This window comes from Vanellus vanellus (assembly GCF_965231255.1).
Source record: "Vanellus vanellus genome assembly, chromosome: 2".
Classification (NCBI taxonomy): domain Eukaryota; kingdom Metazoa; phylum Chordata; class Aves; order Charadriiformes; family Charadriidae; genus Vanellus; species Vanellus vanellus.
Window position 1 is genome coordinate 155606494 of NC_138906.1, and position 15347 is coordinate 155621840.

A 15347-nucleotide genomic window follows, 5' to 3' on the forward strand; every position below is an offset into this window, starting at 1 on the left:
ATAGTCTAACAGGAATGGAAAGCTGAGAGATTCCTCGCTACACACACACTGCCCTAAGCTCACATTCACCCTAATGAATACCAAAGGGAAATTACAAGTTTCCTTAAAAACGTCTGTTGTTCCTGCGGAGCTCATGTTGCTTAGAGCAATTTACAAGGCTTTAGTTTTGCACCAGAGCTTCTGTGTTGATAAAGCGTATTTCAACAGGAAAAACCCCCGTGCAATTCACAGAAGTCGCCACAAACATCCCCCAGGACAGTAAAATAAAACAGCAATACCATACAAGAGCACAGGGCCAAGGGCTGAAGAGAAGTAAGTATAATAGAAGTAAATTACTCGTATTTATTCTCACAGTAAGCAAATGAGTAAAAAAACAATAAATAAAAATCATATTTCCCTACATGCTAATTGTCAATCTTTAGTGAAACTGAGATAAACCATCTCTCCCAACAATCACCACTAACTGTATTTCAAAAGTAAACATCTCTGAAGACAAGAACAAGAGTATCTTTCAAGCTTAAATGTTCCTTTGGTATAAATGTCATCTTACTTAGGGAGATAATGAAAGAATTACATCATTTGTGAGACTTAATTAAAGAAAACAAACAAACAAAACAACAGATGGATGTCAAAGCAACACAGTAGTGGTGGTCTTTGCTTTAGTTTATGAACAACCACATTACATCATTGCTAAAGTCGGTGTTGAAGAAATAAGGTCTTAACTGAAAACTGTTTTAAATCTGGAGGAAATACCCTTTTGTAACACATGTAAGAACGTAAAGTTTATCATGGCAGGAAGCCCTACCAAAAGCTTACAGAAAAATATTTCTGTGCTACCAGACAACCACAAGAGACAATTTTTAAGTTGCAAGAATAGAATGTTTCCCAGAGCTTTGTGCAGTTATTAGAATTTCCATCCTAACATTTTGGGGGGTTTTTAAAGCATTCGAGTTTTGCGCTCTTCTAATTTAAACAGAATTTGGCACCTAGAATAACAAAATTTTGTCTACTGGTTGCAAGAACTTTATCATCAGTGTTAACAAGATTAATTCCAGTTTGCTACTTTCTTTTAGATGGATGCTACAGGAATGCAAGTTGCTAAAATTGTGCCAGATTGATTTTACTTTGGAGGTAGACCTGGATATTCATCTGTGCACATGGCTGAGATGCTTTCCAGCCCTTCCTGCTTCCCTGCAGCATTTGTAAAACTCGAAGAGAAAATAGACACAAACTACTTTGGTAGAGAGAGGAAAATCTGTAACCCCAAGAGATATAGCTTTGTATTAGTGCCACTAGTGGGTTCAGCCTCAATAGGGATTCTAAACAATAATTTATCTTTTACGTCATCTAACTACACTAAGGTTAATGCTCCATACCATACACATTCTATAAAAGCTATCCAAACCCTATGAGGCCATTGTCTACATACACACTTGACCAGGTAGGTGATGCTTGTAAATCACGTGCACTATATGGGGTTCACACCACCGTAAGTTATATGCTTGCAATCAGGGCAAGGGGCTTCCTGTGAGAATGAGGGCTGGCATTCAGCCCCAAACAGCCTCAGATTAGGGGAAAACTCTGCAAATTCTGACCATTACAAGAGGATGACAAGAATCATATTTTCTCCTCCCAGGTAAAAGCCCACTGCTGGGTATTTAGCAATGTCACCTCCTTCGACATCTGCCTTATGCCAGCTTCCCTCAAAGTCAAAGCAAAACACGATGGAACAGGTATTCCCAGGAACGAGCCCAGAGTAGCGGTGGTGAAGGGATGTGACACACCCTGACTGGTGACAGCAGATGTTTTCACCTCGCATCCTCCTCACAGCTCCAGAGCTGGACCAAGTGGCCTCAAGCGCGTGGTACCCTGGTAGTTTATGACACCAACCAACCTACTCTCCCAGCTCTGCCCCTATGGCAAAAGCTAACCAGTAATGACTACCGTGGGCGTCTGTTTTATGGTCTCACTGCTGAGTACTAGGGCAGGGTACTTTAACTCCTGGCAGTCCTCTTACTAGCAAACCTAAGCTCTTGAGAAGGGCTCTGCCCGAAGAATAAGAGAGATCTGGCAGCATTTGGCTGCCCGCAAGTCCCTCTGAATGTCCCTGTGAAAGGAAATCAAAACACATTATAAAAACTGAATGTGTGGTTTATTATATTTAAGATGCTATTTGTCTATAGGGTTTAAATATGTCTGTTAACAGTAAATGAATGTATTTTTACATGTTCAGTATTTTGATACACAGTACAGGACTACAAGTGTGGTAAAGGAGCACGGGAAATTAATATTTCCTTGATGCACGTTTCAAATCCTGCAGCACCACTTAAAAGCTCGGAGTAAGGACTCAAGCTGCAGTATTACAAGCGCTACTAAATAAACCAAGAGACATACCTATGTTAAACATTAGAGAAACAAAACAAATGACACAAGGGTTTAATATTTAAGATTTGATACAGGATTAAAATACTAATATTTTTAATGTCCTGGTTTCAAATTAATAAATATAAAAACAATATAAAAATATACACCAGATGATAAAAGAATGCAGTGAGTAAGGTTAGAAAGCTAAATTTCACTTTCAAATGTATGCAGGTATGTCTTTAGGGAAAGAATTTCTGTGTAGCTGCGACTGGTCTTTCGGAAGAAGTCCAAACTTGTGAGCTGTTCGATGTCACGCACACGCGCAGTGTGCATCTTAAGAAGATCTTCAACCCACTTTGATTCATCCTCCAAGCTCTGAAATGTAAAAGGTTTAAAGAAGGTTTTACAACATGCCATGTCAAAAATCTGCTCTAAGAGCAAATGCAACTTTTCTAAACATTGGGTCTATTTGAAGAATCTCTGTGCCCTATCCAAGAATGACTGAGGTAAACAAGTTCCAAAAAAACAGATTTGAAAGTTAACATACAAGATGTTTTATTTCAGGACCCATTGTAGGATGGGGTTGAGACAACCACTTTAGTCATCCAGGAAAAGCTGGCCCCATGTTGCATGTGTTACAAAAGAACAGCCATATGATTTTAGAAGATTCATTGGTCACTACGTATTGTTTCGTCTTACAGAAAGAGCTCCATATTAATCAGCTGTGTATTACCAAAGCCCAAACTCTACACTGTTTAGCTTTGAACCCTACCCCTACACATTGTTCTCATCTGACCAGCACCTCATCTAACACAATATTCTTTTAATCTTTCCACTATACTTTTAGGAGACCATGATGATTCATTACACAGTTGGGACTATGGTTTATGTTGGTACCTGTAAAATCCTGCTATTAGAACATACGTGTTAATCACTGATGGAAAAAAAGCCTTTCACTAAGCATTTCCCAATACAAGGAAAAAAAAAAATCAGGAAGGTGATACTGCCAGAGGTGATCAAGGTCAGGTTGTGTGGGTGTAATCTCTCTTAGGTGACTGCTCCTGCTCCGTGCCTTGTGACAGCTCTGGCACTTGGTTGGAGCCATCCACAAACTAGTGTAACTCACTAGCACATCAGAAAATCAGCCCTGCAGAACACTGCAGTTACTGGCCGTCTGAGTGCGTTAACCAGCCCAGCGACACGTCCCATGAGCATTGCAGCCAACCCTGGGGACTGCACGGCAGGGAGCAGACGTGGGAAAAGGACAGAGCAAACAGGACTTTTCCCCTTTGGCCTCTCCGGCTCGTACGTCTACGCCACTGTCAGGAAGCAAGTTAGGAATGGAAGGTTGTGCCTCCAGGCACTTGGACTCCGTGTGTGTGACTTGGAAATCTTGCTGATAAAAATCTATTTCTGGGCTTATTCCTGAAAATGAGCCCTTTTCTACCTGTCTCAGCAAGATCCTCTCACTGACCAGGACTAAGCTGCAGCAATGCCAGAAGCCTACCCAACGCAGTCGATGTGCCACAGGCAGTTGGTCACCCTGCAAAGGCCAGGAGGGCGAGCGCGATCGTTTGCACAGAGGGGACATGAAGTACCAGCTATGTCACAGCCGGCTGCTCTAAAGCAAACGTCCGTGACCCAGTCAGCTGTCATCTGCTTTGAAGCTTTTCGGCTCTAGAACCACTTTCCTCTTCATGTCACCAGCAACCTGAGTCCCCAAACCAGGTCTGGAGCATGAAAAGAGAGGTACAGCTTAAAAGAGAAAAGGTGGCAGCATGTCCTGCTTGCTCCCCCTCGCCTGCGATGCCGTGCTCCGGGAATGCCGCCTGGCACCACGCGGCTGCAGGAAGCCCCTTGCTCGGCCTTCAGCCCCGGCTGTCAGGTTGCTAGTCTGCAAACGGGCCTCAACGGGGTTATTACTGCCAATGCAGTCACTGTGACATTTTTCTTGTCTTCAAGCCTTCCTTCTGAACAGGAAATCTGCATTTTACAGAGCTCAGAGGCAAGTCTCATTGCTACCCAAAGCTCACCTTTTTGAATACAAGGAGGACTCCTATGAGTTTGCAGAAGTTCAGCAATATGAATAAATCACAGGACTGTGAGGTTGGTTTTAAACCGAGTCCAGCAAGACAGCATTTGTGTGACCCCAGAAAATCAACCAACTGATCTAGGTTTTACTTTTTCCATTTCACAACTGGCCCATGAAACCTCAGGTCCAGCAGCAAGGATTTTAAGCACAGTGATCGGCTAACGTGGTATTATGTTACTGCAGAACAAGGAATTAAGTGAATGATAGTTTTATCCATCTGTGCTAGTTAGTCTCACCTCAATAGTACAGTGAGTCTTCGAAGGAGAAAATAACAATAGAAAATATGCAAGTAAATAGAAATAGGCAATCAATTAGGAGGCTAACCTAAAATCCACTGGAAAAAGATACCAGATATTCTGGACAAAAGAATCTCTCTGGGTATCACATTATTAGCTGGAAAGCTGAACGTGATCAGAGTGTAGACAGGTGGGTGAGGAACTCGCTTATTAAAAGAGAAATTTAAAGGTTTTGCTGAAAGAGAAAATAGTGGCCTGGAGGAAGTTTCTGGTAGGGTTCCTCCGGCTTTGGTCTAGGAAAGGATTTTGTGTAATGTTTTCGTGCATGGTTTTTGTGCCAAGGTCATTAGTGTGCTAGTTAAGAAGAAACCCAAACAACTGGGAGCTCCAATGCTGAGGAAGACTGCATACTAGAGATAGCATACTAGATACGTACTAGAGATAGCATACATAGAGATAGCATACTAGAGGATGCAGATGTGGGAGTCCCTGGTATGGTGTGAAATTGGGTCATCCACGTTGACAGCAAAAATTTCTGCTAAGCTGTGAGCTTCTGAGGTGAAACAGCAGATAGAAGAGCAGGACCTGGGTGTATTGGTTGTGCATGATTGTGAACCACCATTATAAAACAGCTATGGAAAAAGCAAATCCTAGATAGTATCAGAGGACTTGTGTCCAGTAGAAAGAAAATAATTTTCATTTTGAGGTCTCGGCTGGAGTATTTTCTCTCATTCATGTTCCAGAAAAAAAAAAAAAAAAAAAAAATCAGACTGGAACAGATGTATAGGAAGGCAACTAAAATACTCATCCTGTCTTACAAGAAGAGCAAAAAATGATCCTGGGTCTCCCATGAATAGAGAGAAGTATACGCCTTGAGAGTCATCATAAATCATCACTAGGGTAAATCCCAAAGAAGTCCAGTGAAGGGCTATTTAAGCCATAGAAAAATGTTGACACAAGAATAAATGGGTATAACCTCACCATGAATAAACACAGTTTGGAAATGGAACAAATTCAAATAAGAAGAGTAGTGGTGTTCTCCAACGGCCGTGTGAAGAGAGAGAAAGTGTGTGCAACAAGAGCAGAGCGGAGGGAAAGCTAATATTTCTTTAGATCTTAAAAGAAAGCTGTGGAGACGTTAAGGAAAAATTCCTATATTATCCCATGCATTTCATCCATGAAGTGTGTGAGCTTTTATGCAATCACTTCTTTGAATAAATAAGATTTGCACGATGTGCAAAAGTAAGACTGACACTGTATTTGAATGGCAAAATTTTGCCTAACTGCATTTTCATTCAAGAGTGACATCTAAATATTTTTGGAGTGGTTCTTTGCCATGTAAAAAGCATAGACCAATATCTGCTAATGACCTTGTAGTAGCACTGAAGTTCACCCCAAAACTGTAAATACATACACCATAAGTAGCATGATCTACAGAGAAAAGAAGTCTGGGTTGGAATATTAAAAATCAAAGAGTAAAAGGCCATTATTCTAATAGTGTATAAAAAAGATTTCAGCAGTTTAAGAGGACCGCGACATTCAATAGAGGGAGGAAAAAAATTGACTTTGTCATAAAATTACATATGGGCAGAGATACAAGGACAGACGCACTAATAACTGCCAGATTAGTAACTACCAGATCTCCAATTGGATCTTGATTCAGAGGAAAGCAGTCCAGAGAAAAGCCACGAAATATATATATGTAGGGCTTTCCGAGACTTCTGGTGAAAGGCATCGCTGCCCAAAGCAGTTAAGAGACTAAACAGGAGGAAGCCAGACCTGCTCAAGCAAGAGGGATACTGCTCCAAAAGCATGATTTTAAAAAGAGAGACCTGAAAGCAGGCGATGTTTGATGAATGAGAAAGAGACAGTGTTCCAGGTGAATTGTATACAGAGTTGGAACGACTATTTCTGCCTGTCGCTGGAATAGGAGTCTTAACTTTTTGTGCCAATACAAAATTCATAACATTAATGCGTTCATTCAGGAAACGGTCTCCTGGCAGCCTATAGTGAAGCGTCTGTGTGCAGGAATCCGCACAGCTGTGTAATGGGAGAACAAGTTCAGGCGGAAGGACAAGTCTAAATACAGCTGCCTGGGAGGACTGCCGTCCTTGCAGAGCGCTGGAGCCCGTGGGGACACGACCGCTCTCCTGACGCATGATCAGCTGCCCAGTGCGCGTCTTACTTTCTGCATGTAGTGCTGATCAGACTGAAGCCTTTGTACATCAAAGATTCTTACACTATAGCATCTTGTACCCTAAAGGAAGATAGGAAACCAACCAGGAGGGTGTCTGGTCATCTTTGGTAATGAGAATCCAAACTTTTCCCTTGAATCAAGACACGTTCTGGAAACAGCAAGAGCTGGCGCTCTACCCTCAGCAGGTTTTAGCATATAGTTTTAATACTGTGTGGGTTGGATGTAATCATGCTGTCTGATGCACTCAGACTGCCATAACAGACAGACTATATTGTACCTGCATATGGAAACAGACCTCAATAAAAACAGCAGGCTGGCTGCCAGCACAGTGCATCTACGCACGCAGCCTCCCCCCAATCTGCTCTGAGGTTACACTGACAGTGTCTGCCAAAACACAGAAGCCCGCGGGTTGTTTACTGCCAACCTGCTGTATGTCAGCTCTTCCAGACAATTTTAGATGCAGTAACAATTCCGTATTTTCTTGAATATCATGGAGGAGTGCTTTTGTCTAATGAGTTGAACATGACACTTAACAGACTCCTACCCTGTGTTTTCATTCAAGATACCAGTGAGCATGAATATCTAACTGTAATGGGGTTTCACATGTCCCAGGGACATATTTACCATGGGACTACAGGAGTGCAGCAGAACTTACGTTGCAGCTCTCGTCATTGTCAGGCCGGTGGGGAAGGATGTACGAGAGAACGGAGAGTGGTCCATCACACTTGTCGGCTGGCTGAGTGAAATCTAAGCAGCTGGTTATGATGGCATAGTAATGAGTAGGAACGGGGATGGCACTGCCTTCCACAAACCTGGGGGAATAAAGCAAACATTTATCCACAAAGGATAAACCTGTTTGGAAGAAGGTTACACAAACAGCATGGTCTTTCCTCCCCTACATGTGAGGACACACGTACGTTGTTGAGATGTGTTTGACTGCTAGACACGGTCTGAAAATGAGCATTCAATCGGCTCATGTTTTGATAGTGTGTTTTAGAAATACCACAGGCCAGTGCTGAAAGGCTTCTTCAGTTCAGGGACATAGAGAGAGAGCATTACTGAATTAACAAAAGGCTTGAGTATCTAACTCAATGGCACTGCTATGGTTTGCTCTGGTATCCAGCTGTCAACTCTTAAGTTCTGGAGAATTTTAGAGAAAATAGGTGATTTGGACCATAATTCAGCTTCATCTCAAGGACGAACGAACACTTAATTTCAAAGTCAAGGCGAGCAGTTACCTGCTGAATTGCCATTTCCTTATTTTACCACTGTCCTCCCTACAGGGCATTCAGTCCTGAGGAACAATAACTTTAGAAAGAGCTAGAAAATTACATCTCCTCCCAAAAATTGAATAAAGTGCAGATAATAAATTGTTTAAGATAAAGCCAACATTAAGGGAAGCAACAGCAAACCACTTAAAGACAAACTTAAAGACAAACTTAAAGACAAACTTAAAGACAAACTCTTACTGTTTAATTTTGTCAGGTGTGTCATGTAAACCATCATAGTCATAGTCAAAGATTGGTCCACTTATAACATTGACTCCGTTTCGTTCAGTGGCATATCTCTTCACCAAAACCCTTTGGAAATAGTTCCATACCTCTGTAAGGGAAAAAAAAAAAAAAACAACAACAAAAAATAAAACACACCAAAATTTGGATAAGACAAAACATGTCAAGATTATAAACATATATTTTTTTCCTGAAAATAAAAATCCAGTAGGCATCATTCACACAATGGCAGGGGAAATCAAAGGCTAAACATTACAGATTTACTGCAGCTTCATTCAGTTTGGTCAATAAAGTCTATTCAGACTTCTTTGTTCTCTGTTGATTTTTTCCCCAACCAGTGATAAAGGAAATGCACAGTACCACTCCCAGGCTGGCATTGCCATAGACACTGCACAGAGAGCCTGCTGTTCCTTCACCAAGTAGTAGAAACAGCTATTCACATGCTTTTGATGTGCCTGTAAAGAATTCCTTTGTCTTTCGTATCCAGTTACAGGGAATGGTGCTGGTTTTTTTTGGTTTGTTTTTATTTTTTTTTTTTTAATTCTAGAAAGGAAACAGCACCACGATAAAAAGAAAAATGCAAACATTTTAAAAGAAAGGGAATTACAAAGGTCATATTATTCCAGTTAAATTCTCCTTGGATACAAAGTATCTAACTTTTAAAATTAGGTACATCAAGGATGACCAAATCATGGCATGGCATCTCATTACAGCAACTTTTGGGAAGAGCGTGACACTCTTTCTCCTACCACACCTGTGTCAACCTTAACAAGTTAAGATGCTCGCAGAGACCAGAAACACACTGGAATCTCCAGTTACATCATTCTTTTCCTTGTTTGTTTGGGTTTTTTTACCTTTTTATTTTAACACCAATAGAAATGTGTGTAAACAGAGCATCTCAAACTTGATAAAAGTTTAACTTTTGTCTTGCCGGCTCAGACTGTTAAGTCCACGGTTCCCCACGCGCTGACAACAACGACAGCCCCAGCAAGTGCCCCAGTACACCTTGTCCTGAGCCTGCTCAGCGCCGTGTGAACTCCCTGCTTGGGCTGATGCAGAGGGCCCCACAAGCAATGGTCTAACAAGAACCTCAGCTGCAGTAACCACTTGGCAATATCACTCCTCCAGCTGCTCGCTCCTGCGATGCATCAGCCTTAACAATAAAAATAGCCCCAAAAGGAAAGCTCCCCCCACACACCCCCGGCCCTGCCCCGAGTTTTCCAGCTGAATCAGTTCCCCACTTGGGTTCCCCCAGCAGCCCCGCAGACAGCAAGGTCAGCGCAGCGGGAGGCCAGCCTGGGGGCATCACCTCGCCACTCCAGGAAAGTGGGAGCTGCTTAAGCCAGACTCACTACAGAAAAGATGGATACAGAATTATTGCCTGGGAGAACTGGATGGAACGGTGAGTTAAAAAAACAAAGCAGAGGAGGGGATCTCTGCAGCCGACACCGCCACCAAATCCAGCATAGCATAAAGCTGTCACTTGGTATTTTCCCTGTTGCAGAAAAAGCTCTGTATAATGAGTTTATAATCAGCTCTCTACACTGCAACCTGCTCACTTCGTAACTCCTCAGGAATGATATCAGTTCCAGCATCTGTTCTCAGGGAATCCTTCACACGCTTGTGTTGAAGAGGAAGGCCACTAGACAAAATGAGCTGCTGGTGGTGGGCTCTTCTCCTGTGATTAGCAGCTCAGCTAATTTGCTTAGACTAACATTAGCATAAAGAGCATTTTTATGAAGTGATTTGAGAGTGGGAAATCCCCAATAATTTTGCACTCTGTAATCAGTTAAGTGCCTTTGCTCAAATTTCCAGCAAACATCACCACTTGTTCCTACTCCGAGGTCTTTCAGTTAAAAACACTCTCTTCTGGTTAAAAAGAAAAAGCCTCCCATAGGCTTTGATGTTTATCCAAACCTCTCTGGCCTAAAATCTGAATTGGAAATCTCACAAGAACAGGCTCTTGAGATTCTTCCAAGGCTCCTCAATTCTTGCCAAGCCAAAAATGCCACCAGAATAGTCTGATGGTTTTCCTACCTCTTGGCAAAACTAGAGAGAAAAGGGATGTGCAGACAAAAGAATATCCCTGCAGCACTGAAAGTTTCAGCCAGGTTTAAGTCATTCCTCATTTTCCATAAATTGGCTTCCTCTTCCTTTTTCGTTATAGGTAATAAATATGTTTGGTCTCCCTCTTAAGGGCATGAATAGAAAAAAAAAAAAAAATCACTTGTCCCTGAACTACAACAACATGCTAAGCGCACACTCCCAGGCTTGTGTTGAGAAGTAAAAACATGTTTCCCAAGTACGTTCTGCACTAACTTGGGCTACAGAACAAGAAAATCTGAACAATCTTGCACAAACTGAATTACTGTGGCATCAAGCAAAATTGATGAACTACAGCACATCTGTGCTCTTATCTTAGCCCATCACCAAGGAAAATTAACCTTTCTTAAAGATTAAACCTTTCTTGTGGCATTTTGCCTGCCCATACCTAGAACTATACAGGTGCCTATGTGTATTATCTGCTGGCTGTGGGTAACTGAACTTTATGTTCTAAACTTCCCCCATCAATTCATTCCATAGTCCAACACACATATAATTTTAAAAAATGTTGGGAAAGAGAATAAAGCCAGGGAAAGGGCACTTACTTTTGAAAGCAGGATACATTGGAATGATATTTGTTATTAGAAAAGCATCATATTTTGCTTCTGCAGAGGAACTTAATTCTGAAAACAATAAACCAGAAAAATATTAATAAAATGAAATATCAGAAATTCAAGGAACATAAAAATGTTTTAAAAAATGTCTTCAGAGAGTAATCAAAAGGACTACTGTCATCTAAACAGCAATTTGAATCCTATATTCACAAGTGCACATTATATGCATAACATCCTTACTTTAATGTGACAGCTGGACATGGAAGGCAAGGATTTTATCTTTGCTTTAACTGTCAACCATTTCAAAATATTTTTATAGTTCATCTTTTTTTGCACTGTCAAAATTTAGAAAGCTTCTCTGCAGGCTTTTACAAAACAGGCACACAATTTCCAGGGAGCAGACTGCAGGATTATCTTCTAGCTCTGAGCAAGCCTCTGCACCAGTAACTCCATACCAGAAATCCACCATAAAATATTTCAGCCACTGAGTGCGGAAGGCAGAGCAATGAAGTTCACAGCTGTGAGACAGTTGTGTCCCTTAGACATTTACTAATCCCAGATCATTGCTCCAAGACTGAACCAATGTAACTGCACCAGGAGAATCCAGGACACTCATTTACACAGGTTTTCTACTAGCACAGTTTCTATAGGATGGCAGAAATTTTCATAGTATGCAAGAGCCTAAATGGATTTATAAATGAAATACATGTTTACCTTTCTGCTGTTGGAATTTAAAACTCTGACTAGATTCCCAGTTCATATAAGCTGGGATCTATCCACTGACTTTAAAGGACTAGCTTTTGAAGACTGTCTTCTAGCTTGTACTCCTACTCTGTACAAATCTTTCTTCACCTTAGTTGTTATTAACTAAACTGGGACACTTCGCTCTTTTGGTGTGTGAAGGTGGGCACCAGTCTGGAACATCTCTCATGGAGCTGAGGGACCACAGCCATGATGGCAGCTTTTGGCATTAGGCCCTCGGTCCTCAGCAAGAATAATGTATCCATCCCATTTAGCCCCTTATAAATCACCAATGCAGATGCAGCTCCTCTGAGAAGACGTCACAGAGGAAAAATCAGCTCAGAGCAGCAGAAGTTAAACCACTCCTACCTATATTCTTTCCCAACAATCTCAAAAAGAAAACCCCTTAGTTTGTTTATATTTGGTGGGAAGATTTTTTCACACCTAAGATTTTCCATAACAAAAAAGATCACTAAATCTCTAGGTATTAGAAAAGCTATCTGAACTTACGAGGAGGGAAAAGGAAACCGTAGGAGAGCTGTTTGTCGCCTCTGTAGGCTGCGCAGCTCTGGCTGTTTCCTGGAGAAATGCGGAGGTCGGGTCTCACACAGCTGGCCAGGTGCTCGGGGACACCCGATACCTCTGCCTGCATTGAGGAACATACACAGAAATGACCAGAAAGGTAATTCCAGCATTTATAGCCAAAAGGAAAGAATTTTATATAGTCGACGGATTAGGTGGAAGGCCTTGTGTGGAGGAAAATAAACCACACAGCTATAAAATCAAGTCCTGCTCCTGTACCTGCTGCAGAGCCCCTCCTTCAGGTAGCAGAAGTCACCATGGGAAATAATTCAAATGAAGCCGCTCATTATGCTGTCATAATAAACCAAACACCCACTAAGCAAAATTTAGAAAGAAAATTAAAACGGGAACAGAAAAACTCTTTCCTCCTTAAGGAAAAAGGGGATTTTGGCATTGCTTTCAATGGTATTTGACATAATTACTGGTGGGAAACTCTACCTGGCCAAGAGGAAATTTAGGAATAAAGGAATAATGATAAACAGATTTCCCCACGATTTCAAGCACTTTCCAAGAGCAAAGACAGCACTGACCTGTTTGGAAATCGTGTAGGATGTCCAGAGAGGCATCAGGAATGTTTCGCTGTAGCCACTTTCAAAGTCATGGTGATGCAAGATATTGTATTTTGTGCGGTACAGTACTGCGGGGCGCCCATATAGTAGATGCTTCTCTACAGATCAGAAGAAATTATATTTACATTTATTACTGAAAGCCTTAAAGATGAAAAAAAAAAAGGGGGGGGAGGGGCTTGGCTTTCCAACACATGCTGATGTTACAGTGATCCTTAGACAGGGTACTAACACTGAATAACTGCTACGGAAATTTTATAACAGAGAGAGCAGCAGTTCTTCAATATTTTTGGTTGTGAACCCCGTTCCTGGCTCACAACCCACTTTGAGGTTAAAAGGCCCTTATGCACCTGAAAGCTTGTTGGGGTCATAGCACGGAGAGAGGGTGTTTCCCAAAACACAGGAGACTCCCCAAGGATCTTTGTGTCTACCTTTCAGTCACACATGAGGTGATAAGCGTTTTTTTTTTGTAGCTTTTAACGCAGTCCCTATCCTATCACTCCAGCCACTCTTCTCCAGACTTTTTCTCCTTCCCATGTTTTTTGTAAAGGCCCTTGCTAAAGAGAGGCAAAAGTGCTCTCTCACTAAAAGAGTATTTTTTTTCCACTTGGCTGATACAGATGATGTTCTGAAGTCTGATGTGCTATTTTCTGTCAGTAATATCAAAGAAAAGAAAGAAACCGACTGACCCTTTTCCTAACTTTGGCTACAAAAGGTATCTCCAACTCTGCAAAACTTGCTTTTCTTCTGTCTGGGTGACATGTTATGGTTAAATGTCATAAGATACCTCTGACGAGTTTGCTTATAAAAAGATAAAAACATCATTGAAAGAGATAAAAGAAAAATAAATTTCCTGGCTAATCTTTCATTGATTTTGATAACCATTTGGCAAACAGGCTTGGCTCACTTTTGGAAATCAAAACATAGAAACAAGGAAAGCAGCCTAACACTGTTCACAGACAGGCTTTTAACCCAATAGAAAAAGGCATGTTTTATTAGTGTTTGAGTCCAAATAGAGGATATTTTTATAGGATACAAGAAAGAAAAGTAGGAAAAGCCTTGTCTAAGGACAAAGACGATAAACTTGCTTTGTTAAAGAGAAGCTGAAGGATTCTTTTTCTTCTGCATGTGAATAACAACATCAGCTAAATATGCATGGTGCACTATGCAGGAGAAGGGAATCACCAACTAAATGCATGAAAAATCCATCAACAGGTGCTGTAGCCTGACATAAAACACAACAAAACTTGCACATCGCAGAGCTGCTTGTTGTTTAATTAAGGGGCACTTCATTCCACTTAGCAGACAACTTACAAGCAAGCAAGTGAAATCAGTTTAAATGCTTATATCGTTAAATACATCAAAAATACTATTTTTATACTACTGAAGTGAAGAAGCATCAAAACCTTAAACCAAAAATAAAGACATTGAGATATCTAGGAGTACAATGGGGAAGGTGTTTTTTCCCCGATGCCAGAAACTGCCACAGCAGGGAGTAGCTCTTCATTAATTGGAAAAATCTGTTTAACAAGATGAAAGCTGCAGAAAGGCAATTTAACTCAAAGAAAAGGAATAATTTCACCTCTAGCAACTAAAGCATAGGCCGCATTGCCTGTTCGCAACAGAAAAACTGAAGTAGCTTCACGAGGGAATTAAAAAAAACAATCTCTTTAGTCATCTGAGCAATATGATTTGAAGTATCTCCAAAGTCCAGCACTCAACACTTCAGAATTTGCTAATGTGGCAATTGTTCCGGTGAGGGAAAAACTGCGAATGGTTTGCTGAACCAAGCTCACAGCTGCGAGAAGGAAAGCTCTGCTTTGCTGTGCCTTTCAGTCAGTATTGCTGCTCAGAAAAGCAGTTCCCATCCCCTCCCCTCCCGTCCTATCCCTACGTTTTAACCTGGAGCACAGCCCCGCCGCCGCTGAGAGCGCAGCCACACAACGTCAGCGCTGGAATGCAGCAAGGAGGGTGCAGGAACCAGCGTCCAGGAGAGCAGCGGATGCTTTCTCCTGGGAGTAACATCGACTCGAACGCTGATGAGGGACAGAATTGCGCTGAGCATCCCTGAACCAGCAGAGCGTTTCTGCACGTGTTTCAGTGAATAACCTGCAGCCTAAAACCCAAGCATTAATGACCCAGACAGGGATTTTCAAAGCAGCTGTACTGTCCTTTCTAACACTGACCTTGTGAAACCTAAGCCTGAACAGTACGGGTAAAACACAGTGTGCAGATGGGGTCTATGTTTTTTACCCCATCCATCGTTTGCAGTTGAGCGGAGCACTGCCTCGTGCTCCCTCTCCTTTCCTCATCTCTCCACTTCCACAGTGGAGACTAAACCTCCTAACAGTGATGGAAAAGAAGAGCTAAAACTCCTGTCACTTTGAGCAATATTTTAGTC

At 41.6% G+C, this 15347-nt stretch overlaps 1 protein-coding gene across 1 annotated transcript in view; it reads right to left on the reverse strand.

Annotated features, from left to right (window-relative positions):
- Window positions 1-2156: 2156 nt before the first annotated feature.
- ENPP2 (ectonucleotide pyrophosphatase/phosphodiesterase 2) overlaps window positions 2157-15347 on the reverse strand; it is a gene marked incomplete at its 5' end in the record, with an annotated part of 60437 nt that continues 47246 nt past the window's right edge. Inside the window, 6 exons of the mRNA XM_082499432.1 lie at window positions 2157-2739; window positions 7545-7701; window positions 8359-8491; window positions 11049-11126; window positions 12309-12444; window positions 12911-13047. Coding sequence (XP_082355558.1) covers window positions 2569-2739; window positions 7545-7701; window positions 8359-8491; window positions 11049-11126; window positions 12309-12444; window positions 12911-13047 — 812 coding nt within the window. The 3' untranslated portion in view covers window positions 2157-2568. The remainder of the gene's footprint in view (window positions 2740-7544; window positions 7702-8358; window positions 8492-11048; window positions 11127-12308; window positions 12445-12910; window positions 13048-15347) is intronic.